We start from the raw sequence: 25,192 nt of genomic DNA, 5'->3' as shown, positions 1-25,192 counted from the left end.
AGAGGGGATGGGGGAGCGTGAGGGGATGAGAGGGGTGTTTGAAATTTGTATATCTGTCTTGTATGCTGCATTGTGTGTGTGCTTTTTGGGTGCTGGAATACCTACCACGTACGCTATAGAAATTGATTTCCATCTACAAACACAATCATTACCATTACTGTCATCTGTGAAAGCAATCCGAAACGGCTGCCCCATCGTAGAATACGTAGAGTATCCACACACATAGACTCATCTGTCAAACACAGATCCATCATCCAGGTACCACTCACCGCTTCACACACCCGCCCGGGTCCCCCGCAAACCCAAAACCCCGCCGCGGACTATCGGCACTGTAGCCACCGATAAGAAGCACGGGTAAATATTCACCCGCTATCACCACGTGCACACGACAACCGTGAAGACAACCGCAACACCTAACCCTAACCCATCACTAACCCATCACTAATCCTTACGTGACAGCTAGATGCCAACTGTCCCATGCCCGGGGGAGAGCCGGGGGGGGGGGTTATATGCTACAAAAGAAGCTTCTCCTTCTCTATTCTGCTCTTTTACCTGTATTCTTGTATTCCTACCTGACTGCTTTCCATCGGTGGTATTGCAATTGCATTTCTTTTCTTCCCTTTTTCATAATTGATAGTATACAATAATGGCAACAACCCGCCTCCGCTCCCTCCGCGCGCTGCGCCCCCAGCAGCGCTGCTTCTCGGTGCGCAGCCGCCTGGCGCAAGAATACAAGTCCAAAGTCGTCTCCCCGGCGGAAGCCATCTCGAGCCTGAAATCCGGCGACACGCTGCTCTGCGGTGGTTTCGGTGTTTGTGGAGTTCCCGGTAAGTCTTCATGAGTTCTCTCTGTTGCGAGTGAGTCAATGATTAGGATTTTGGGCTAATTGAGCGGTATCTAGACACCCTAATCAACCAGGTCCTCTCGACGCCCACCATCCGCTCCCTGACAGCCGTGTCCAACAACGCCGGCACGCCCGGCCACGGACTCTCGCAGCTGCTCGAGTCCAAGCAGGTCAGCAAGATGATCGCCTCCTACATTGGCTCCAACAAGATCTTCGAAAAGATGTATCTTGACGGCAGCCTCGACGTCGAGCTGACGCCCCAAGGCAACATTGCAGGCCGTCTCGCCGCTGCCGGTGCCGGCATCCCCGCATTCTACACGCCCGCCGGTGTCGGTACGTGGATCGAGGAGGGCAAGCTGCCGGTGCGCTACAAGAAGGACGGCAGCGGCGAGGTCGAGCTCACGAGCAAGCCGCGCGAGGTGCGTGAGTTTGGCGGACGGAAGTTTATTCTCGAGGAGGCGATCGTGGGCGATGTGGCGTTCATCAAGGCACACACTGTGGATACCCTAGGAAATATCCGTTTCAGGCTGTCGGCAAGGAACTTTAACGCTGCGATGGCGCGCGCGGCGAAGCACACTGTTGTGGAGGCAGAGAACATTGTGCAACCGGGGGAGATCCACCCTGACGATATCCATGTGCCGGGCGTGTACGTGAAGCAGGTTGTGCAGAGCACCACGCCAAAGAACATTGAGCTTCTGACGCTGGCAAAGACACCGGAGGACATCGAGAAGGAGATGAAGAGCGGTGGCGGCGAGGCGGCGAAGAAGCGGGAGACCATTGTCCGCAGGGCGGCGCAGGAGTTCCAGGATGGGGATGTCGTCAATCTCGGTATTGGTATGCCGACACTGGCGCCCAGCTTCTTGCCTGAGGGTGTGCATGTCCACTTGCAGTCTGAGAACGGGCTGCTTGGGATGGGCCCATACCCCACGAGGGAGCAGGCTGACCCGGATCTCATCAATGCGGGTAAGGAGACCGTCACCCTCAACCCGGGAGCGTCGACGTTTGGCAGTGAGGAGTCGTTCGGTATGATTAGAGCGGGCCGCATGGGCTTGACCATGCTCGGCGCCCTGCAGGTGTCGTCGAAGGGTGATCTGGCCAACTGGGGGCTGCCCGGTAAGATAAAGGGTATGGGAGGAGCTATGGACCTGGTCGCGAACCCAGCGGCCACAAGGGTCGTTGTCCTGATGGAGCACGTTGATAAGAAGGGCAGGCCAAAGATCCTCGAAGGTAATTGACTCCCCTAGCTCCAAACATAGAAGAAGAAAGATACTAACTAGGACTTAGAATGCCAATTCCCCTTGACCGGAAAGCAGTGCGTCTCACGCATTATCACAGACCTAGCGGTCTTCGACGTCTCCTTCACCGGCGGACTCACCCTCATTGAGATCGCCAAGGGCGTGACGGTCGACGAGCTCAAGAGCAAGACTGCGGCGGCGTTTGCGGTTAGCGATTCGTTGAAGGAGATTGAGATCTAGATAGGGGATGGGGATTTGGGTTATGGTTATCATGTTATATGGCGTTGGTATTTTTTTGTAAATATGTGTATGCTTCTTAGATGTACTAGTAATGTACCCCAGAGGATAAATGATATCAAAAGTTTTCCTTTTTGTCATAGAATCGTTTGCCTGTGTTTGTTGAGGGGATGATGATTGAGTGATGGATGGTTCATTCGTGTCGATGTTGAGGGGAGAGAGTGAAGTGGATGAAGAAAAGGGAGGTCGCTCGTTGGCGGTGTGATCGTTTGTCAAACGAGTACGTTGTCAAACAACATTCCACGTTGTGTAGACACGTACCTGTCCTATGATGAAGCCAAAATACCCAAAGCCACGCACTCCCGCGTGTCCAATTACTCGTGCGTTAGGGCTTGACACGACTCCCACATCGCTAACAAACCAAATTTTCACAGAATTATCCTCCACCCATTTACCACCTATTATCCCGCTCCCGCTCATAAATTCCAATAAATTTCTGCAGTCGTAACATAGCAGTACGAGTGATAATCCATGACATGGTTAAGGTTAGGGTTTGTGAAACGCAGGTGTGAGGGATCCAATGATGTTGGTTGAGTGTGCTATCTTGATTACATAGGTCTTATTCTGGATTTGGTAGAGGCTGTTTCGTTTATTGGTAGTGCATTACTGGATTGGCTGTGTGAGTGATAGTGGGTTAGGGATTGCGGAACGTGTGAGTGCATGTCTTATGGGGACGTGGCGAGGGATCGAATCAGTGAGAGTGGATGCTGGATTTAGTACGTTACTTACATCGATAGCAAACCAATGATATTCCAGATCACTTTTTATCATCGGTCGTCAACTACTGGTCGGTAGTCCACGTGCGTTACTCACTGAGTGAAGTCCATGTCTTGCAGGAGCGTGGGGGATCCAATCAGTGTATATTCCTATTTATTGTTTGTGCCAATAGTCAGGCTGTGGATCCGGTGGCTCTGTCGTGGTGCTAAAACCAATGATATTATAGACTTCCTTTTATGGAGTCGTGCAGGTGCAGGAACTGCTTTAGGATTATTGCACTTTCCCTTTCGATTTTACTGGTGATGGCGTGGTTGTGTCCACGCAGCCTTGTCTGCTCTATTGGATATCGGCGGAACCCAATAGCCTTGGGCCCGTTCGACACGCCGCCACCATGCTTCCTTACCGGCCTGATGCAAGTGCAGAAACGTTGGATTCTGATTATTGCACTTTCCCTCTCGACTTTACTGGTAACGGCGTGGTGACTGACACCTGCAAGTCAAGTGTCAACTCCACTGGGACGCAGCCCTTGTCCTTGTACTCGCGTGGCACGCTCCTGACTGGCACAGCACAGGTGCAAAAACGTTGGTTTAAGGTTATGACACTTTATTCTCGGATTTTACTGGCTCCGTTATTTGGTACATAGCCTCCGTCAGCCTGCAGCCTGCAGCTGTGTCGTTGTCTCCACTACTGGGATACACAGCCTTGTTCGATCGATATCCATTGGCACACCGTCATTACCATTATTTGAATATCAGTGGTAAGCCAGTGCAGGAAGGCTACTCGCTTTTGAGCGAGTCACCGTCTTTACCAAGTCCACCAGATCGGTGGATAGGCCTCCTTGCTGGCCCATGTAAACGTCTTGCAAGTGGACCTCACAGGCACATGGAAGTCCTCCAGTTAGAGTGCTAGTCTTGTGGATAACGTGTGCGGTGACTGATTGATCTTCCACTCCACCGGAACGTAGCCTTGTCATGCTCTATTGGTGAACCACCATATTTCCATCGGTGGTAAATCGATCAGCTGGCTGCAGACCCGCCTTCCACGTGCACCTATCACCTTGACAGCTACTGACCACTCGTCACCCTAACTTCTGGATAGGTTAAGATTTCTTACTGGCCGAAATACTGCACCAGTGATATAAGCAGGTCTATTATCTACACCACCAACCAACACCACCGGGCCAGAACCAGTAACTTTTCAACCCAGCAACTCCCACGTTTCTGCGCTCCAACTCAAAATTTACGACGTGTTCCGGCGGTGGGGTATCTCCCCATAGGTTCAGATCTAGACCGCACATTATGATTCAGAAACCCTAACCCACAAGGCTGCGACCGCACCCACACCTACGTCCTCTCTGTCCACGCACCCCATGGCCCACCCACCATGGGCCAATACTCTACCACAACTCGCGCCAGCAATAAGCCAATGAAACCGCAGACCGGGCCCCCTTACATCTCCCTACCCCATAGAAATCGAGCACCCTAACTCGAGATTTTGTGCTAGTGCTGTCGCAGCCTTGTGGGTTAGGGTTTCTGAATCATAACGTGCAGTGGCTAGATCTGAACCTATGGGGAGATACCCCACTGTGGTAAGTGGACTTTGAGTTGGAACGTGTATCTTGCAGAAACGTGGGAGCTGCTGGGTTAAAAAGTTACTGGTTCTGGCCCGGTGGTGTTTGGTTGATGGTGTAGACAGCATAGCCTACTGATCCACTTCCAGTCTTGTCCCATCCATTGGTGAACCAACCCCCCTCCCAACCATCCTAACTACCAGTACTGGGTGCATTACTGCAGCACCCTGGATTGGCAGTGCAAAACGTGGGTTAGGCCCATGAAACGTGCAGGTGCAGCAACGTGGAAGGGATCCAATGAAGACCATTGCACTGCCTCTTCATACTACTGCGCGAGGAATAACATGTATTGGCCGGAGATACCTGAATGCTGTTGAATTAAGGTTGCTGCACATCCAGTACCCGGTACTGTAGAAAACGTGCTGCTACGATCTGGATCGTCCACTTAAGTTGGCACAGCCATATCCTACCTCAGGATTCTATTGGTGCACCAGTAGCTGTCGCATGGTACTTGCATATTGGTAGTTGACCAATGAGCTGACAGATTTCTTAACACTCAGTGAAGGTTCTGTAGTCTCACATTGGTTGCGCTGAAACCATGTCTATCTTACAGAAACGTGAGAGGGGTCCAATCAGAACTGCACTCTATTCCCGAGCTATATACTGGGGGTCTTAAGTATTGGATGGTAAAGTCTGAGTGTTGTTGAATTAAGGTTGCTCTAGAGTACAGTACCCGGTACACTAGAAAACGTGGTGCTAGGATCTATATTGTCCACTTGGATGCAACGTTATCAATCGGTGCACCAATAGTAGCCAATAAAGACAGATTTCCTAACTGACTGACGCAATGAAAGGGATCCAATCATGATGCTTGCACTCTACGTTCAGACCCGGATTTAAGGATCTCATGTATTGGTCGATGATGCCTGAGTTTTGTCGGGTTATGGCTCAAGCTGTACCAGGTACAGTAGACAACATGCACCGCTCGTGTCGTCCACTCAGATGTCGCAGCGTTATTAGAATTCTTACGTATCGATAGTAAGCCAATAATAGGATGCAGACCCCCCAACTGCGAATGGCAGTCTTGCGGTCCTCTATGGGTACCTGGTCCCTCCCGATGAAACTCCCCATGAGCTAGTGGTGCACTTTGTAAAAACGTGGGGTCCTCCCAATCAGTATATTGCCCCAATCTGATCATGCAGATGGCGCTGATGGCTTTGATCATGATGTTCATTGGTTATCCCATGCGATATTCAGTCCACTTAAATACAGCACAGCTCCATCCTAGCTATTGGCGCATCCCGGCCACGACCATAAAGATAAACGGTAAATTATAGCCTAATGAGATTCGGTCTTTATTTCTACCAGTCGTGTTTCATCACTACCGTTCAGCCATTCGTAATATGGATTAGTGGTGTGGGTTAGGGTTTTTTGCCGAGGTGAAACATTTTGTTCTCGATTGGGGTGACTGCACTTTGCATAACTATTGGTAGTGTCTGGTTATTAGCTTTTGAAAGTGTTTGAACTTATTTCCGTATAATTTTTTTCGACATTATCGTTATGCTAGAATCGCTTTTTGTGATTAATGACCATAATCTCTTCGGTTCCTACAAATCCACCTGTAATCTTTATTCTGATGGAGGTACCGGACATAGCGACTTACAAACCACTGCCGTGAATAGTAATAAAATGTCGCATCCGCCATAAATCTTATCTAATCACCCGTTAATTCCCCCTCAAGGTGTGTAGATCTCATACCACAGCAATCCCAACCCCAACACCCCCAACCAGGATCATTACCGCGGCAATACCGATCTGCACCAAAAAAAACCGGCTCCCCGCATTTCACAGCGATGGAGATTGTTGATTGTTGGTAATCCACTTCCCATTGGGGCCACCGAGTGACCAATGATCCCAATCCCCCGCATTGAGTGCCATCGGGTAAACATATAAGCGGCCGTGACAAAAACTACGTCAACCACCCAGTCTGTCAGCATCAAGCATCAACAAAACCCGCCGCAATCCCACAATCATTTTCCCTTCCATGATCTCAATCCTCACCAGAAGTACTAACCATCTACTCCGCCGCGCGCTCTCCACCACCGCAAAAATGCATCCCTTCACCTACACCGCCAACCCCTCCCGCGTCATCTTCGGCGCCGGCACGCTCTCGCAGCTCCCCGCAGAGCTCGCCCGCCAGAACCTCACCAGCCCGTTGATCCTATGCACGCCGCAGCAGACCTCCCAGGCCTCCGATGTTGCCGCCCTTCTCTCCTCGACCGCTGGAACCTTCTCAAAGGCAACCATGCACACCCCTACGCACATCACAGACGAGGCCCTCGCCGTCGCCCGCGACACCTCCGCAGACTCCATCATCTCCATCGGCGGCGGCTCCACCATCGGCCTCGGCAAAGCCATCTCAATCCGCACCGGCCTCCCCCACATCTGCATTCCCACCACCTATGCCGGCTCTGAGATGACACCCATCCTCGGCGAGACCGCCGACGGCGTCAAGACCACCCGCTCCGACCCCAAGATCCTCCCCGGAACCGTCATCTACGACGTGAACCTCACCCTCACGCTGCCCGTCTCCATGAGCTTTACCAGCGGCGTCAACGCGATCGCGCACTCCGTAGAGGCCCTCTACAGTACTACCACAAACCCAATCATCAACCTCCTTGCCCTCGAGGGAATCCGCGCCCTTGCCGCCGCACTGCCAAAGCTGAAGGAGGACCCACAGAATGTTGATGTGCGCTCCGACGCGCTTTATGGCGCTTGGTTGTGCGGGAGCTGTCTGGGAAGTGTTGGGATGGCGCTGCACCACAAGCTGTGCCACACGCTGGGAGGAAGCTTCAACCTCCCACATGCTGAGGTACACACTATTGTGCTGCCACATGCCCTGGCATACAATGCGCCGGCGCTGTCAAAGGAGGTGTTGGACTCACTGGCGGCAGTACTGCCGGGAAGTGAGGGCGATGCAGTCCAGGGATTGAACTTGTTGTTGGAGAAGATGGGCGTAGAGAGGGCGCTGAAGGCGTACGGTATGAAGGAGGAGGATGTAGACAAGGCGGCCGACCTGGCGGTAGCGAAGCCATATCCAAACCCAAGGAAGATTGAGAGGACAGAAATTAGGGAGGTCATTAGGAGGGCGTGGGCTGGTGAGCCGGCGAGTGCGAAGTTGTAGACTTATTTAAATTGATTGGTGTAATTTCTTTTGTTGGGCTGGGTTATTTATTTGTATGTTAGTTTATGAAAAAAAAGGGGTTTTTATCGGTCAATCGTTTGTAGCATATGGTCCTGGCGATGGTATTTTAAAGTTGAAATTATGATATTAGATATCATTATTGCCATCCTGGTGGTATCAAACGCCGTAAGTCCGGATCCCCATGAGTCAAATCCACGGAAAAGAAGAACAATAAAACCCTAAGATGTTGGTATGTTGGTGTAGCCACAAACATGCAATCTAACAATTAACAGTGAATGCGTACTTTTTGAAAACAAAAGGAACCCCTTTACCAATAATCGATTCCACAAGAATCATCATTCGTCCATATCTTCGACACCATATCATCTCACAACCCCAAGAGAATCAATCCAAAAACCATTAATCATGATTTCATGATTCTTACTTGACATCGAGCTGTCGATGTCAGTAGGGCAAGGATGATTGCGCGGGCTGACACAATGCGAGTGATAATACATGATTAACTTACTGACAACTCCAAACATAAAACCCAAGGCAAGGACTAGCACAAATTAGCACCACGCCGCGTAGTGTGAGTATTATTTATGGCAGACTCAGTACTAGATCAGAAGTAGAGGCTGCCTACGGCTTTCATCGGCGGTGGTTAGAGCGGAAAGGTAGGCGAGGTGAGAGAAAGAACTTTGTTGCTCAAGTTGCAGGGTACTAAAAACCGACCGTGTTATTTTCTAGTGACTGTATTAAGATTAACCTATGAAATAGTGAGAGAAGTTAGCGTCTGACTTAATACATCCCGCCAAGACTATCACGCCACATGTCTCGCCATAATTCGACAGTCATATATCCTGCGTGACACGACTCGATTGTAGTGGTCTAGGGATAATTACCAAGCAGAAATGGAGACGAATAGAAGGACCTAGTCGAGCTCCTGATGAGAAGTGATGGAACCGGAAGTCAGACCACTGGCAAAGGCGAGTGATGCACTATGATTGACTCGATAAGAAGCGGAGGAATCTTCTCAATTGAACTAGTTAGATGAAAGAGATGATAGTCGTGTAAGTTACATGTACATGTAGTATTGGTGAAGATTAGGGTTCGGTGGTACTTGTATGTAGCGGGCTTCCCTGCGCATGCCCGGTAGTGTGCACGTGCTTTTTCTGGGGGAACATCGTGTGTGCCATGCCGTAATGAACTGTGGTCTTAAGTCTTTTAGGTAATCCGGCCTACCACGCTCCTAGCTACATGTACGTACGCACAAACACACCTTCTCACGAAGCTCATACCTTAACTTCCAACATCGATGTTCAAGGACAAGCGAATACATAGGTGTTCACACACCCACACCGACAATACAGAGGCCGTAGTATGGACACTCATATTTATACAACATTCTGGTTAGAAGCATCGAGCAGCTCTGCATGCTCCATGACCGTTCCATCACAAAATTCCGCCGATGAATGAAAGCGGTAGGGTTCCTGAGTACCCGATAGATCATCACTCACTTAGACGGTGTGGTGATGATTAAGCACATGTCTTTATCCTAGTGGCCAATTTCTAATGACTTATGAATGTCATATGGAATTCTTCCATTACCCAGCTGGCACGACCTCAGGCTTCAACTGCATTAATGCAGACACAAGAGTTGAGGAGTACTAGCTATCAGAATAAAAATGCAGAAACGGGGTTCTGAAACCCAGATCCGGTATTTACCAGCTCCTCATGTTTCATGGACTGGCGGGGGAGAAGAACTATCCCGTGAGGAACACAGTTCGATCCACATCACTCAAGGTTTTTTAAGACAAAAGGAACCTCAAAGAAATGGGGTTGGTCTTGGTAGCTAAGTGATGGGATGTGAGGTCGGGTGCTAAAGGCATGACTACTGGGGGTACTACAACCAAACTCCGGTTGATGACTCCGTATTATCAACTGAAATATATAACAACGAGGAAATCCCGGGTGCGGGTATATTGATCGGTTCCAAGTCTCTCTTCGACTCTTGATTCAAAGGTAGCGTACCGTTAATATGTTACAACCTGTTCTACAGATTATAAAGCTGACGGATATTAGGATATATCCGCTCTGACTCATGATTAACTGTTTAGAGTTGAATTATCAATACTTACAAACCATATCAAAAGCGAATTTCGGAATGGGTATTATTACGGCAGAAAGCCATACGCCGGCTTTAGCCGTACAACTGCATGTTAGGTAAGCAGGATCGGATAAAGTCACCGAGTATCACTCGCCATATTGATATGCTGGAGTACATCGGGATGAGGTAGCGAGTTGATGAAGCTCTGGAGGAAGTAGACTGCATTCAGAACTTGCGAATTCAGGTGCGTACAGGTCTGGTTGCTTTCCACAGTCGAGAGACAGTCTTACTAACTATCTAGAGAGGAATAAACCCATCGGTATCTCGCACTCAAACTCCGTGCGTGTCTCGGTAGTAGACACGTACATACCTACACGGCACTTAAAATGTGGCGACATAAGAATAAAGGTGCAGTAGTTAAGAAGCCGAGTGCGCCAGAACGCCAAAGCTCAGAACAATTTTACGAATGAGGCTTGAAAGAATCCGCCATTCCAGCCACCAAACTTGACACTCGAGCTGCCGGCCGAGTGATGCCCGAAAAACAGGGTAGTTGACTGCACCGGAATCACCTGACAAAGGTTCTAGAAGATTACCGGGTGTTGTGCTTACACGTGGGACGAAGTTAACTGGAGTACGGGATGTCTTGGCAGCTAGACGTTCCAGGTTGGCTCGCACCCCTGCATGATCATTGGCGTTACCAACCCTAACCCACCCCACACTCGTTTAACCCGCACGTTCCGAGTCTCCGCGCAAAGGCGAAGGATATGAGATTATCCGCCAATGATCTGCATACCCCGCACTCGTGCTCTCGTCCTCCTCAACCACGGCGAACGGCACGGGTAATGATTTATGCCATCTGGTACCTGACCCCATACGAGGTGTGCATACATGCGGGGTGATGGTCGTGATGGAGGTGATGGGGTGTGTGTGGCCAGGTACAGCCAGTGGCCATGGTGTTTTTTGGGCTTGGGCTTGGGGGCGTTGTCTTGGGGCACAGCGCAACCCGCAAACCCTACAACGCCGAGTGTGGCCGAGGTGAAAGAAGCAAAACTGCGGAGAAGGGAAGAGAGATGCTTAAAACCCCATCGGAGTTGGTTTTAGACGAAAGAAATTATCACCAGATTCCATCTCAAAAACGTATGTTCATTGCTTCTTGCTAGGAAAAAAAAAGTTCACATCAGTTCATCTCCAACACACACGGGAAAAAAAAAAAATTATCACACCTAATACTACCACCACTACCACTACAATGTCTGCCGAAACCGATACCCTCAAGCTCTCTTACGCCTACGGCACCTCTCCCCTCACCCCTACCTCTCTCACCGAGCCTCTGAAGACATACCTCTTTGGCTACCCCATTGCGCACTCCCTCGCCCCCCTCCTCCACAACACCCTCTTCAGCGCCCTCAACACAACCTGGAACTACTCACTCGTCGAGTCCACCAACTTCGATGACTTCCTCCCCAAGCTCAAAGCCGACAACTGCATCGGCTCCGCCGTCACAATGCCGCACAAAGTCAACTTCATCTCGCAAGTTGACGACCTCACCGAGGAAGGCCGCATGATCGGCGCCATAAACACAATCTTCCTCCGCCTCGACGCCGCCGGCAACAAGCGCTACATCGGCACAAACACCGACTGCATCGGCATCCGCGAAGCCTTCCTCCAGAACCACCCCGACCTGCTCTCGCGCTCGGCCGGCAAGCCCGCCATGATCGTCGGCGGCGGCGGCGCCTGCAGGAGCGCCGTCTACACGTGCTGGAAGTGGCTCGGCGCCTCGCAGGTCTACCTCGTCAACCGCATCCCCGAGGAAGTGACGGCCATCATCGACGCCTTCCAGGCGGCTGGGTGCCCCGCAAACATCATCCACGTTGCGACGCTCGAGCAAGCGCAGGCGCTCGAGGCCCCCGTGGTCGTTATCGGCACCGTGCCTGACTTCCCGCCGAAGGAGCCCGGCGAGATCTTGGCGAGGAAGATCGCCGAGGAGTTCCTCCAGAGGGACGTGCAGAGGGCGGAGGGTGCTGTTAAGGGATATGTCCACGAGATGTGCTACCACCCGCACCCAATCACCGAGTTCTACAAGATCAGCGAGAATAACGGCTGGGCGGTCATTCCGGGAACGGAGGCAATGATGCACCAGGGTATCGCGCAGCAGGTGTTGTGGGCGGAGAAGAAGCTCGAGGAGTTCCCAGTCGACCATGCAAAGGCTGTCATTAGGGAGGCGCTGGAGAAGGCGCGCCAGGGCAAGCACTAGACCATCGTCGTCACTTGACTAGCATATAACTAAGCGAAATGTGTTTTTTTTTTTTTTTTTTGGAGTATGTAAATAGATTATTTTCCTTTTATTCTTTTTCTTGGCATATCTATCGGACTGGGTTGGTTGGAAAATCAAATGGTGTTTTTGAAGCTCGTTCCATGCCGGTTCTGTGTCTCAGTGATGATTCCGTGATGTGCTACAGGTCCAAACGAAATACGTTGTGTAACATTCCCATTTTACCCGCCAAAGAATCATTGACCTTGCGTCGCATTGGCTATTATATTACTATCTGTCCGTATCGGGATGCGTCTTACACCCTGATCCCAGGCGGGCGGGCCCAAATAATAAAGATGGACCGGGAGAGAACGTTGCCTGCAGATCAGATCACAACTGCACTTGCACTTTACCATGCAATAGTAGTAGACGCGGGTTTAACTGGATGCGCGTATCCATGCACTAGTAAGCCCAAGCATCGCTACTCCACAGAGACCGGAGACTTTTACTCGTCATGGCCGGCGCCAACCACCGACGCCGCAGATCGAGCGTGAACCAGTGGGAGCATGGATGGCGCCGGCGCCATATGGTTCACTTGGTTATTCCCGAGGCTCTAGAGTGACAGGGTCAAACACCCTATCCTATCCCTGGTGTAGAGTGAGTGATCCGCCAATGGGATCAAGTAGCGTAGCAGGAAGTACGAGTTGGTCAAGTGTTACTTTACCGGCATGGGTTTTGGTTCAGCTGCGATAAGTCGTGGGGTTGGCGTCACGTAGAGTACTGGTTGTTATTCGACGAAACAAAAGACCGCAAGAAACAAACCAAAGTCTCAATTCCAGAAGCACAGCCAAAGCCATTCGTAGCAAACATGCATCACAAACCAACAAGCTATATACAACTCCCATCCCATCCCGTCCCGTCCCATCCCAGTGCCCAAGCCCCCAAAGTCCAACCCAACGCAAAAGAAAACCCCACACCGCCAAATCAGAGCCTCGCCCTCGCCCTCGCCCTCGCCCCCACAAGTCAGTCCAGCTCCGCCGCCGTCGGCAGCCCATCCTCATTCAGCGTCGCCACACTCCCCAGCTTCTTCAGCGCCTCCTTCGCCTGCAGCCTGCGCAGCGCATCGCTCTCCTCATTCGTGACGATGACAAAGTCGTGCACGAGCAGCCAGTCGCCGACCTTCATGCCGTGCTTCGCGGCGAGGGCCGCGTCCTCGATCTTGCGCAGGTCGATGATGAGGCTGGACTTGACGCCGAAGACGGCGTCGGAGGTTTCGTAGGGGTCGCCGCGGACGTAGAGGGCGCTGTTTATTTGCGTTAGCTAGAGAAGATATGGGGGGGGGGGGGAGGTCTTACGTGACGAGCTCGTCGAAGCCGGGAGCGTTGATCTTGAAGTGCATATGAGACGGCCTATACGCATGCCTCTTCAACTTCATCAACATATCGCCCACCGGGCCATCCGTCGGCACCGGATACGGCACGGGCCTAATCCCCTTAAACCAGAACCCCTCCTCATTACTACGCAGTATGCCCCTGCAATCCGGGCCGCCCCTATCCGCATACTGCGTATCATAATGGCCCGTCTCATCCGTCTCCCAGATGTCAATCGACGCCCCCAGCACCGGCCGCCCCTCCGTGTCCCTCAGACTACACAGCACCAGCATCGGCTCGCCCTTCCCCTCGCTGCAGATGCTCTGCCCATTCTCAAACTCCAGCGCATCATGCGTGTGGAACGGGCCGAGCACCGTGCCCTCCGTGGCGCCGGGCGGCTTCGGGTGGTTCATCGCGTCGACGAGCATGGAGAGGCCGAGCGTGTCGGAGAGGAGGATGAACTCCTGGCGCGTGTCGGTGCACTTCTGGCCGCACGCCGTGAGGAAGTGGATCGCGGCCATCCACTCGTCCGTGGTCAGGCGCGTCTCGCGCGAGAAGTCGTGCAGGTGCGTGACGAGGCTGTGTATCAGGAACTGGAAGCGCTTGTCGGGGCCTTGCGAGTTGATGATGTGCGTGTTTGCGGTGATGTTTTCGTCGGTGAGGTCCTTCATGGGTGGGATTGTGACTTTGGTGGGGTCCATTTTGGGCGGTGGTTTGTGTGGAGTGTGTGGGGAGTGGAGTGGAGTGGAGTAGAGAGGAGGACGGGTGGTGGGTGGTGGGTGGTGGGCTGTGGATTGAATTGGAGTAAAGTGTGGTTGATGCTCTGTGATGAGGAAGAAGAGAAGTGAAGATGCGACGTCCCCAGTTTTAAGAATGGCCACTCGGGGCCCAGAATGCGGGGCGGGGCGGGACGGTGTGCGTGTGCGTGTGAGAGGGGCAACGTACCTACCTACCACCTACCTACAAAGGGACGATCTCATGCACTCACGCAGCCGGTCAGTGTCCGTGTCCGTGTCCGTGTCAGTGTCAGTGTCAGGATTACCAACAGCCCACTAGCAATCACTCAGCATCTAACAATCACTTCACTTGTTGACTCCTGCTGTCGCCGCCTACTCTCGGCATTGGGGCAACACAGCACTGGCTGCACAGTGCTTGGTTACCATTTGCTAACACCACGAATGCCGGTTATGTCCGAGCTATAATCAGTACTATTACTCTCTCTCTCTCTCTCTCCGTCTCTCTGTGTCTGCATCGAGGCATCATGGCACTGGCTCGCTCTACCCCACAACACCCTCGGCAGTGCATTCACCCCTCCACACCCCTGGCACACGGGTAAACATATAGCCGCCGTCTCGGCTAGGGTTGGGGTTCGCTTCCTCTCCACCCCACATCATCGTCGGGAACCTTCACACAGCGACGAGTCTGGATGGAAGGGGATGTGCAATTGAAGTCGGGCTTGTCGGCGTGAGTATGAGTGTGCACGAAGAGATGTTGTAAATTACAGTGCTATAAAAGGTTCACGAGTAGGCCGCTCAATCAGAGAGAGATACACATATATATGAATACATCCATTCCACGCCTCCAACAGATCCTCAACACTCTAGCTCCCTCTGCCATCAAGCTTGTAAAACCATCTCCCGCAACAATGCCAGACTTCCACTCCCTCCCGCCAAACACCCGCCCCGAGGGTGCGGTTCGCAACAACGGCCCCGACGACCTTGCCCTCGAGCGCTACAAGATCCGCGAGCTCGCCGAAGGCTGGCCATGCTACCGGTAATAAGATGACATCCCTCCCCCACCTCACCTCCTCCAATGCTGCATGAATCAGCCCCCACCCCCACCACTAACACCCATCCGAACAGTGATGCCTGCGAATGGGAGAACTTCAAGTCAATCTTCCACTACCCCGACGCCTACGTCTACACAACCTGGACCGGCCGCACCGCCATCGCGGACTTCATCACCGCCTCCCAAGGCGGCATGGACCGCGGCGCCTTCATCATGCACCGCATCCACGGCACCACCACCGACATCCAGCGCAACCGCGCCGTGACCAAGATGAAGGCGACCATCACGCAGCGCTTCGTGCTCGACGGCTGCGAGGTCGACGCCGAGTCCGACTGCCGCTTCTTCTTCCTCTTCGAGAAGCGGGAGGGCAAGTGGGGCGCGTGCTTTGTCAGGCACTGGTACGAGAAGGACAAGCTGATCGCCGTGGACCCCAGGAAGGTGCCAAAGCTGGACGATGAGAAGCTGGCGACTTTCCCCAAGGGCTACAGGTACTTGGCCTACTGCCAGGAGGAGACGATGGGTGTCAAGGTCATGCTGGATATGCCAGGACACAGGAATGAGGGCGATAGTCTCACCGGGAAGAAGCATGATTTGTTGTACGTGCAGGCGAAGCAGTGGCTCGAGGGTGAGGAGATGGATATCTAGATGGGGTTTGTGCGTTTCTTATGGCGTTTTTTTTTTTTTTCATTATTAGTTCGTATATAAAATACAGGGATCTGGGGTTTCTTATTTTACGTACTGGCTTGCGAATGTGAGACCTTGATTTTCTGAATACCACATATCGTGCGCCATTAGGTGGTGCTGTCTGTATCTAGAACCATAACATAGGCCAGTGATGTTTGAAGTTGTTTCTTCCACATTCTCCAGAGCGTGAAATCCAAACTATCACAAAAAGCCGATATATGCGGATGTGGGGGCACATACAAGGAGGGCATATATATATATTTCCATCAGTAAAACCCCCGATATATTCTTCCACTGTTCATATTCGTAGTTAAATAAACAGCCTGAATATACCGACGATAATGCTATGTATCTCCCTATTCAAGACCATAGTCCAATTAGACATTCGGGAATGTTGACCAGTTACACCGATGGTACGCTGATAAGCTATTCCCTGTAAACCTTCCATCGGATCAGAAAATTAGCATAATCGTCTATGATTAAATCATATATGAGATAGCCAAATGGGGCTAGCTAGCACTGACAAGCACAGACCATCAACCTAGCTCCACGAGTCCAGGCACATCGGACAAGCTTTCTTCCCCGCCAAGCCGTTATACAAGCATGCGTTTATTCGCCCTAGCCATTGGTCCCGAAAGTTATCGGTACATCATGCACATGTACATGTATGCATGGTTGATCCTAGATCCAAACCCACATGGACTGAATGCTTGACCGTTACGAAGCCAGGGCCAACTACTAAAGCGCATCTTGAGTCTGGCTCAGCGGTACCGTTACCTGCCCCCGAGCTAGCTCGCTGGTCCTGAAGACACGAGCGTCACAATTATTGGCTACCACGAATTGTAGCCAGCATCCACACTCCCGGTAACGAATGAGATAGGGGACGGCATATGAGGAATCGCTTTCTCAGGCTAGATGAAACACGATTCTGACGGAGACTGGCACCTCCAGCGGGTTCCTGCACAGAAGAGACGGAGTATTCCACTTGAGGCATGGATGAGCTCAGGCCTAACGGTACACCACCGATACTTGTGGCCGCACAGAATGCCGGTTCCTAATGCTGATACACCAATCGTGGCTTCGGCAGCCAGCCAGTAGTTATGTGTGTTCTTGAGGTCGCGTCAACACAGCCCTAGAAAATCCGCTCCAACCAAGGTAAACTTAAAGCCAGACTGCCGCTGTGTTGCGAGGGAAATTGACATTGCTTGGCGGCTCAGACGTGTGATATTGGAGTCTATTTAGGAAGACCAAGACTAAAGTCTCTTGAGACTGCACCTGCAGATGTTACTCAACGGATGAAGTTTGTTCTTCCTTTCTCAAACTTTTTCGTAAGGACAGCTGTACTGATAAATAAATGTATGAATAGGTCCAAATTAGTTTCGTGCCCATCATCTACGAGCATCACGCTGCTCACCATAGGGTCTGGGGAATTGACATTCCGACAAATGCTGGGAGGAAAAAACCCGACACCCTCCATTTCCTAGGCCGGTCGAGCTCCGAAGTGTGATGTAGGCCGGAGTCCGAATTGTGACACCGGGGTCAAAATAAACCTTAATTTGCATAAAAAAAAAGAATAATAAAATCAAAAAAGAACTTTATTTTCGAATATAAATTGGGCCCCGAAAGGTCCCCTACCTCTAACAGCTGCAGCCTTTCCAACGTCGGAAAGCTCTCAAATTAACCCCAGTGAAAAGATCACAACTAACGTCAGAGGGATATGCTCCAGCAACTCCGATAGGAGGCTGTGTACAAGCCTAGGTTCAAAGCCAATTGGGAAAGGGATGATGCGAGTGGTAGGCGAAAAAGGACCCAGAGTGGCCTATTAGGTACGCTGATACCACGATGTAATAACATGGGAGATCAGTCAATACTCAACCTATCAGTCCACTCTTTCCAGCCGACGCATTGTATCGATCCCACCCCTCGCCTAATCGAAGATCTCAGATATGTTATTTCCAGTGGATCGGATGAGAACACACACCTGGTAATGCCAGGGTCCATCTTCGGTCGATGATGGGTCAGATATGCTAGAGTAGATATAAGCTATGTAGTTAATGATCAGAGGTAATGTAATTAAGCACTCAAATCGTACACCGTCGAGGCAATACTGACCCCGTTGTAGAGGCCAAGAGGTAGCTAGAGCCAATCATATTATTTATTGATCTGTTGCCCAATCTTGCTGTGACTTTAAATCTGACAAGAGGTGTCAGCATCGATAGTTTATGGAATACCGACATCGGTAGAGATTGGGCGAACCTTTGACAGCATTATCACGTGGATATTGAATCGCCTGAAGGAAGGCTCCTAATCAATTGGATCCCGGATATGCTCCAACCCGTCAGTCCAGAAACGGCTTTGTCGAAACTTGTGTGTATAACTATAGGCACTGATCTTCAATCAGCAGCCAACTCTTCCAACAACTAAACCGCAGTAGTAGAGAGTTGGAGTGGTGGAGATGTTACCGGAATTTTCAAGACGGGTAAGTGTCGTTAGCTGTTTTCAATATCTGCTGGAGAAGTTCGCGAGTAGAGACAGAAAAAGCTCGATAACTAAGATGATGAAACTAGTATTGCGCTAGGAGAACGATATGATCTTAAAAAGCCAAAGTCTTCCACAACCGCCGCTCTTGCTAGATAGGTGTCTCGGCATATTAGTCATCTACTAATGCTTGGCACTCACCCACATTTAGAAGGGTGCATGCGCACATCCCTGTAGCTGTAGTCGAATTAAGCTCGTTAATTAACAAATACGGAAACCAGCTTGGCACCACCACATCCCTAGAACACGTCCTGGGGACATCACTTAGCAATTCAACAACACTCTCATTCCAGACAGTGTGGCGTGGGGGTTACTTGTGGCTCACTGTGGCAGTTTATATTTCTTACCACTCAGGGCCCTCCAGCCATCCAGAATGTGGGGTGGCTAGATTTGGGAGGTTTCCCCCCACGTTGCACTTGGTATACGGTACATGTAAGTATCTGGTGTTCTCAGACCAAGAACAATGGGGTTTTATCGAAGAAGATCCATGCACGCAGGATACAGGTATGTAGAACCCAATAATATTTTTGTTTTTAAATATAAACATAAGAAATGAAAAAAACGATCGTATAGCGGATACCAACTCCCCAACCCCTACGCCACATAAAAAACAAAAGAAACCAAAAAGAATGTTCTCCTCGCTATGCATTCGATCTAAACGACGCCAACCCATGTGGTAACCTACACGTGATCGATATTAGACTTCACAGAAACAAATGAGCCGGAGACGAGCCCCAAAACTTACAATTTTCAAACCGGGCACTTAATTTGGGTCATCCTTCGGTCCAGTTCCTATCTGACAGGCTCAAACTCCACAGCATCCTCGGGCTCAGAGTGGATGGTTGACACGCGAGCAAGTTCTGGGTCGCTTTCACGCTCGGCAGGGGCGGGGCGCACAGGTGCCATCACGAACTGCATGGGAAAGGCGAGCCACAGAACAGGGCGGGCATCCACTGATCGCGGAAGTGGGCTAGGGTTATCCATTGGAAGTGTCTTTAATGACTAAAACATGGCATAAGCAGCTGAGCCGCAAGCCTTGACCTAACCCTACTTGTACATGTGTTCTGACTTACAGCCTTTTTTGGATGTTTCCAGTATATGTATCCCAAGATAAGACCAACTATAGCAATTATTACACCAGCAAGACTGGTGGTGATAGTGATCACGCGGTCAGCACTCGCGTTTATATCTTCTCTTGCGTAGAGAGTGTGAGGAGTATGGTCAAATGTAAAGGTTGGTGCAGCGGGTGCGGTAGTGTGAGTAGTTGTGTTCATAGATGCTCAATAATCTCTGGATATAGAGCCTTTTTTTCTGAGCCCGACACCGTCAGGCTTTCCCGCTGACAGTATACGCAGTTGGGGGGGGGGGGGGGGGGGTTAAAAGGGATATAGAAAGTTCAAAGTCCACGTCAATGAGGAGTCGAGTCTGGCAGGTTGTGCGTAATCTGGCGGCGTGACTTTCGGTTGAAAGAAGATAGAGTTTTTGCTATAACCTGGCGCGCTAATATATACATTCAAGTATATGTACTGTACATATATATCCCCAACCTGAATATGAAATGACTGGTCTCAAATTAACCTAATTGGGCCTAGCGCGCCTCATTATTAATACGACATCAATCTACATATTAATATTTTAGTTATCCCTTGGACGGATGAAACCTGCAAATTCGCGACCTGGACCGTGCACGCACTTAGTAAGGCAATTGTCTTTCTTTTTACAGGTGATAACAATAATTGAGCCAACCAAAAATCAGCTCTAATTACCACATAAGGCTAGTGATAGCTGAAAGAGGGAAGTCGCGAATTTGCAGGTTTCATCCGCCCAAGGGATAGAGGAAACACGGGGGGCTCGGAAAGGAAATCTTGATGATGCAGCTGCACAGATCGATGCCACCAGTTCTGCATAAAAGTGCATTTATTGAGTCCTGTTGGACCAATGGGATAGTACCTAGGAAAGCACCGATTACTGATTCTTCGCTTCTAGGCTGGACTAATATCGACCTACACTCAGGAAACTCCGCTACTCCAATATTGAAGAAACGTTTCCCTCATTTAAGCTAACAGGTCTCGTATCGACCCGACCGCCGATCGCTCGCCAAGGTTCGCTGTGGCTTCAGACCGCCACAAAAGAAAGGCTTCGCCACAGTGAGCCATAATAGGTTTTAAGGGCGCGTTGTGGCGCAGGTGAGGGCTAGAGCAAGGATTAGAGCATAGGTGTCGGATTCGTGGCCTAAGCGGGTCACGCATACATGTCATAAGCGTAACCTACTCAGATCAAGGGCTTATCCCACAGTTAGACCTATCATCATCTATCATCAATCAAGTCAAGATCACGATCACGAACAGCCTGAAAGCGTTTGGCAACCACGTAAACGGAGGTTAAGACCCCCAAATGCCGTTATGCAACACACTTTTACCAAAACTCTGTTATCTCGTTGCAATGCGCATCCCCCACAAAAACCTGTAACAAAATTCACCTAACTGAGCTCGTGTTTGGCAGACCAAAACTCTATTTTAATATTTCTCAGTTAGCAATGTGCTAACAAGACTTCCGCTTAACGTAGTTTCTAAACCACACGCGCCCTAAATGTACTACATACTACAAAGAAAATATTAAAAACGATCGTGAAGCAGCCCAACTCCAACTCCAACACCCCTACGCCACATAAAACAAAATCCGATAACCTATGATCGAACTCGTTACATTAGATTTATAGAGCAAATCGGACCTGAACTCCACAATGCAATACTCACAATCTTCAAAGTAAACATCTATACTTCTAGCCCGAGCTCTTCTGCCAGCTCAACCCTGTCCAGATTAGAGTGGAGGGTCGACACTCGGCCTAGTTCCGGGTCCGCTCCAGGTTCGGAAGAGGTGGGATGTACAGATACCACGCATTGCACGAGAACATGCATACGGTTGACATTGAATGTCGAACCTGGAAGCTGTGGGCTAGGGTTGAGAACAGGAAGAGGTGATGACTAAGAGAGATTTGAGTAAGCCCTAACCCTATGACGGGGGTATCGTGGTCCTAACCCCAATACTCGGACTTGCGGCCTTCCGTGGGTGTTTCCAGTATATGTATCCAAGAATAAGACCGATTATAGCGATTACTACACCGGCCAGACTGGTGGTTATGGCGATTAAGTTGACACTTGCACTAGTATCTGCTCTGGTATCGAGCGTATGAAGAGTGTTTCTTGGGAGGCTCTCGGATGGTGCAATATGGGCCAGTTGCAATGTAACAGTGGCTGTAACTGATATGGTAAGAGTTGAGTTGAACATTTGTAGCTCTCACTTTTGAATTATAGATCTTGATTTCTTCGTGGCGCGCGGTATACCGGTATGATGAGGGTGTCCGGGGTGGGGCGGGAGGTGCGGTGGGAGATGCTCCAGAGTACGTCCGCACTAATGAAAAGCTTATAAGCTTAGGCTTTATGCTCTGCGCCCAAAGTAGAGCTACTTGCGCGATATTATGTTGAAAATGGTTTCTGATTGTGGTCTTCGTCATTCTGGTTCTTATATATTATAGGAATTGTACATGTAGATAGAGGAGATCTAGATGCAGCCTACAGGTTAGGACCAGCTCGGTACCCCCTTTGATAGGGTGGTAAGCTATGATCGACAGGGGGGTGGTCTTGAGAGTTTGATAGGGTAGCTATGAATCGGCGCGGTGCGTGGCCCGACCGCCCACACACTGTTTGATAGGCCTCGATAGGCCAAAGTGAGAGTTGTGCGCAGGGTTGATATCCTACCCGTACCTACTCGGGCAAGGCAAGAAGAACCTGAAAATGACTTTGTATGGTAACGACTCTGATTCGAGGCTGGCGAAAAGCTACACCAAATTGAGCCCCTGCTTGCAGCTTGCATTTTCAGGTTCTTATTGCCTGCCCCGAGTACAGTCGCAACTCGCTATGCCGGATGGCCAAGACTCTGAGGGATTCGTCCGGGATAGCAAGTGATCCGGGACAGCAAAAAAAAGGGAAAAAGTAAATATAGGGGAGCGTAGACTATAGGTACGGTACTATAGGGGAGTGTAGAGTATAGGTACAGTATGCCGTGACCATGTATCTTGAACTCTTGCCGGCTTTCTACCATCCACATCCAAAATGCCTCCTATCCAGCGCAGACAGCACATTGCCGGTTTTACTCCATTAGAGAAATACAAATTGTGTAAATTGAGAGAGCGATTTCCAAACTTGAAATTATCTTTATTTGCACTTTTGGAAGAATGCCCAAGACGTCCAGATGGGCGGCCCCTTGCAACATCTAGTCTCTCGGACCATTTGAAGGGATGGGAAAAGAGGGCAAAAGAAGATCCACCAAGCGGTATGAGAAAACTTAATCTATGTTTTCTTAGGTTATCTAACAAAATATTAGGTCCGGATTCAAAGAAGAAGAAATCCAGGACCGCCCAATATCCATTTTTTGAGCATTTTCTTGCACTTTGGATAGATGCGGCAGAATCAGAACGAATTGCAGTTACAGATGATATAATCCGTTCGCAGTCAAAGACAATTCAAAAAGAGCTTCTGAATGCAGGTGTTCTTGAAAACTATGAGTCTTTTGAGTTGTCAGGGGGGTGGTTGACCAACTTTAAGGGGAGGTACAATATCGGTCGCTTAAAACGACATGGGGAAGCTGGTCAAGTCGACGAAACCATGCTACCTGTATACAGGGAGCGACTAGCAGAGCAATTAGCACCATTTGCCCCACCAGACCGATATAATTGCGATGAAAGTGGTTTGGTTTACAATAAACAACCACAAAGCTCAAACGTCAAAAAGGACAAGGGAAAACAGATCACCGGTTCGAAGGATTCAAAAACGCGTATTTCAACATTTCACATCGTTAATTCTACAGGAACCGATAAAAGAAAGCTTTGGGTGATTTCGAGAGCAAAAGAGCCGCATGCATTCAAGAAAAACCGCATTAACATCGCCAATTTGCCTGTTGTTTACCGATATAATAAAAAAGCCTGGATGTTGACTGGGTTGTGGTATGAATTCCTACGGACATTTAACCAACAAATGAGGATTGAGAATCGTAACGTAGCTCTTGTTACTGATAATTGTCCTACACATCCGCACCCGCTTCACCCTCCTCAGAACTACAATGGCCCAACTCCCCCTGTTCTAACGAACATAACTCTTATTTACCTTCCACCAAACACTATATCAAGACTTCAACCTTTAGATCAAGGAATAATAAAAGCATTCAAATCTGCTTATCGCCGTCAATATGCAGACAATATGGTACAGTACTTCAACAACCACGGAGTTGCTCCTGAGAAAATCAATATTTTGCAAGCTGTGCATTTAATATCAAGCGCATGGGATGCGGTAACCCCACAAACGATAATCAACTGCTGGTGAAAAGCGGACATTTGTGGTGGAAGCGCAACTCAAAATACTGACCTCAACTGCAACTCTTTACTTCCACAGCGACCCGAAGACCAAGTGCAATATTTTGTTGCTTCCCAGCGCACCCATTGTCAGATTGCTATGCGCCGCATTTTTGACCCTCTATCAGATTTTCAACTACCCGACCCTACATGGGCAGAAAGATTTGAGGAGTTTTTTTCCTTGGACGAAGATGCTGTTCAAGAGAGTACCGATTCAGAAATCAGAGGGAATGCACTACCAAGCACATCCCAACTGGTAAAGGCAGGTATCGCATCAGGCATTCTCCTGCAAGATCCGTCCCTACTTGACCAATATGACAGCATGGATAATGAAGAATCCGAAACCACGAGCACACAGGTAGAAGTTGACGATATTCCAGCTGCTTTAGCAGTTGTTACAACTGAAGGTGCAATCCATTATGCATCAGAGCTTTCCCGCTACCTCCAGTCTCTTAAAACGACAGAGCTGTACAGTAACGGGGGGAAGAGGCTCGGGGTTGATGACTTGGTCAAGCAAGTATCTGAGCTGAAAGTTGCTCTTGTTTGGTAAGTATTCCCTAAATTCTGGATTAGAATCAATAGTTAATGTTGAGGATAGTCACAAGCATACTGCGTATGTCCATCAAACCAAAATTAATAGGTATTTTACGGGCGCGTTCCGCGAATACAGAGAGAATCCAGCAACTGGACCATCTGTTGTTATAAGAGAATGGGCATTGGTAGAAGATGATATACCATTAAGATATTCCATGTCTTCCAGTGATGTTGAGGAGGACGAGGACCCTTACTTAACTTCTCCAGTTGTCTGGAGCGGGAGTGGTATCGATGCAGCGTACGAGAGGCTTGCAAATTGAAAATTGTATATAACTCAACAACCAGCCATCGCGGGCTCAAGCCGATAGCACCATTAGATTCGTCGTAAAAAACTGACCTATACACATTATTAACCTGTACTCATCTCTAATACACATATCATAATATCCAATTTTGAACATTCTCGATCTCAAATCACTTTTCCCTACCGTATTGTGATATTGCTCAGCAACCAGAGGTTGCAAGCCTATGCTGATACCACCGTTAAATTTCTCGTAAAAAACTGACCTATACACATTATCAGCTTGTACTCATCTCTAATATGCAGGCTGCAGTATCCAATTTTAAAAATTCTCGACCTCATTGGAATTACTTTTCTATACC

The 25,192-nt window shown here is 49.7% G+C and overlaps 7 protein-coding genes across 7 annotated transcripts; 5 read left to right on the top strand and 2 right to left on the bottom strand.

The window, feature by feature from the left end:
• Positions 1 to 646: 646 nt before the first annotated feature.
• On the top strand, positions 647 to 2,319 carry H6S33_003296 (uncharacterized protein; the record flags this gene model as incomplete). Its single annotated transcript, XM_044834671.1, has 3 exons — positions 647 to 827; positions 902 to 2,071; positions 2,129 to 2,319. The coding sequence occupies 3 exons, from the start codon at positions 647 to 649 to the stop codon at positions 2,317 to 2,319; spliced, it is 1,542 nt and encodes a 513-aa protein (XP_044692503.1).
• Positions 2,320 to 6,773: 4,454 nt separating this feature from the next.
• On the top strand, positions 6,774 to 7,847 carry H6S33_003295 (uncharacterized protein; the record flags this gene model as incomplete). The annotated part of the gene is made up of 1 exon (XM_044834670.1): positions 6,774 to 7,847. One exon carries the CDS (start codon positions 6,774 to 6,776, stop codon positions 7,845 to 7,847), a length of 1,074 nt encoding a protein of 357 aa, XP_044692502.1.
• Positions 7,848 to 11,206: 3,359 nt separating this feature from the next.
• Positions 11,207 to 12,211, top strand: H6S33_003294 (uncharacterized protein; the record flags this gene model as incomplete). Its single annotated transcript, XM_044834669.1, has 1 exon — positions 11,207 to 12,211. One exon carries the CDS (start codon positions 11,207 to 11,209, stop codon positions 12,209 to 12,211), a length of 1,005 nt encoding a protein of 334 aa, XP_044692501.1.
• A 1,020-nt stretch (positions 12,212 to 13,231) lies between these two features.
• Positions 13,232 to 14,279, bottom strand: H6S33_003293 (uncharacterized protein; the record flags this gene model as incomplete). The annotated part of the gene is made up of 2 exons (XM_044834667.1): positions 13,232 to 13,511; positions 13,564 to 14,279. 2 exons carry the CDS (start codon positions 14,277 to 14,279, stop codon positions 13,232 to 13,234), a joined length of 996 nt encoding a protein of 331 aa, XP_044692500.1.
• A 944-nt stretch (positions 14,280 to 15,223) lies between these two features.
• H6S33_003292 (uncharacterized protein) lies at positions 15,224 to 16,011 on the top strand (the record flags this gene model as incomplete). The annotated part of the gene is made up of 2 exons (XM_044834666.1): positions 15,224 to 15,351; positions 15,441 to 16,011. 2 exons carry the CDS (start codon positions 15,224 to 15,226, stop codon positions 16,009 to 16,011), a joined length of 699 nt encoding a protein of 232 aa, XP_044692499.1.
• Positions 16,012 to 19,380: 3,369 nt separating this feature from the next.
• On the bottom strand, positions 19,381 to 19,862 carry H6S33_003291 (uncharacterized protein; the record flags this gene model as incomplete). Its single annotated transcript, XM_044834665.1, has 2 exons — positions 19,381 to 19,590; positions 19,662 to 19,862. The coding sequence occupies 2 exons, from the start codon at positions 19,860 to 19,862 to the stop codon at positions 19,381 to 19,383; spliced, it is 411 nt and encodes a 136-aa protein (XP_044692498.1).
• A 2,838-nt stretch (positions 19,863 to 22,700) lies between these two features.
• Positions 22,701 to 24,849, top strand: H6S33_003290 (uncharacterized protein; the record flags this gene model as incomplete). Its single annotated transcript, XM_044834664.1, has 4 exons — positions 22,701 to 22,920; positions 22,972 to 23,933; positions 24,036 to 24,541; positions 24,594 to 24,849. The coding sequence occupies 4 exons, from the start codon at positions 22,701 to 22,703 to the stop codon at positions 24,847 to 24,849; spliced, it is 1,944 nt and encodes a 647-aa protein (XP_044692497.1).
• Positions 24,850 to 25,192: the final 343 nt, after the last annotated feature.

Source organism: Morchella sextelata, assembly GCF_020137385.1.
Source record: "Morchella sextelata strain SCLS chromosome Unknown scls_14, whole genome shotgun sequence".
NCBI classification, from domain to species: Eukaryota; Fungi; Ascomycota; class Pezizomycetes; order Pezizales; family Morchellaceae; genus Morchella; species Morchella sextelata.
The sequence above is the reverse complement of the archived record's forward strand: the minus strand, read 5'-3'. Positions and strand labels throughout refer to the sequence as shown.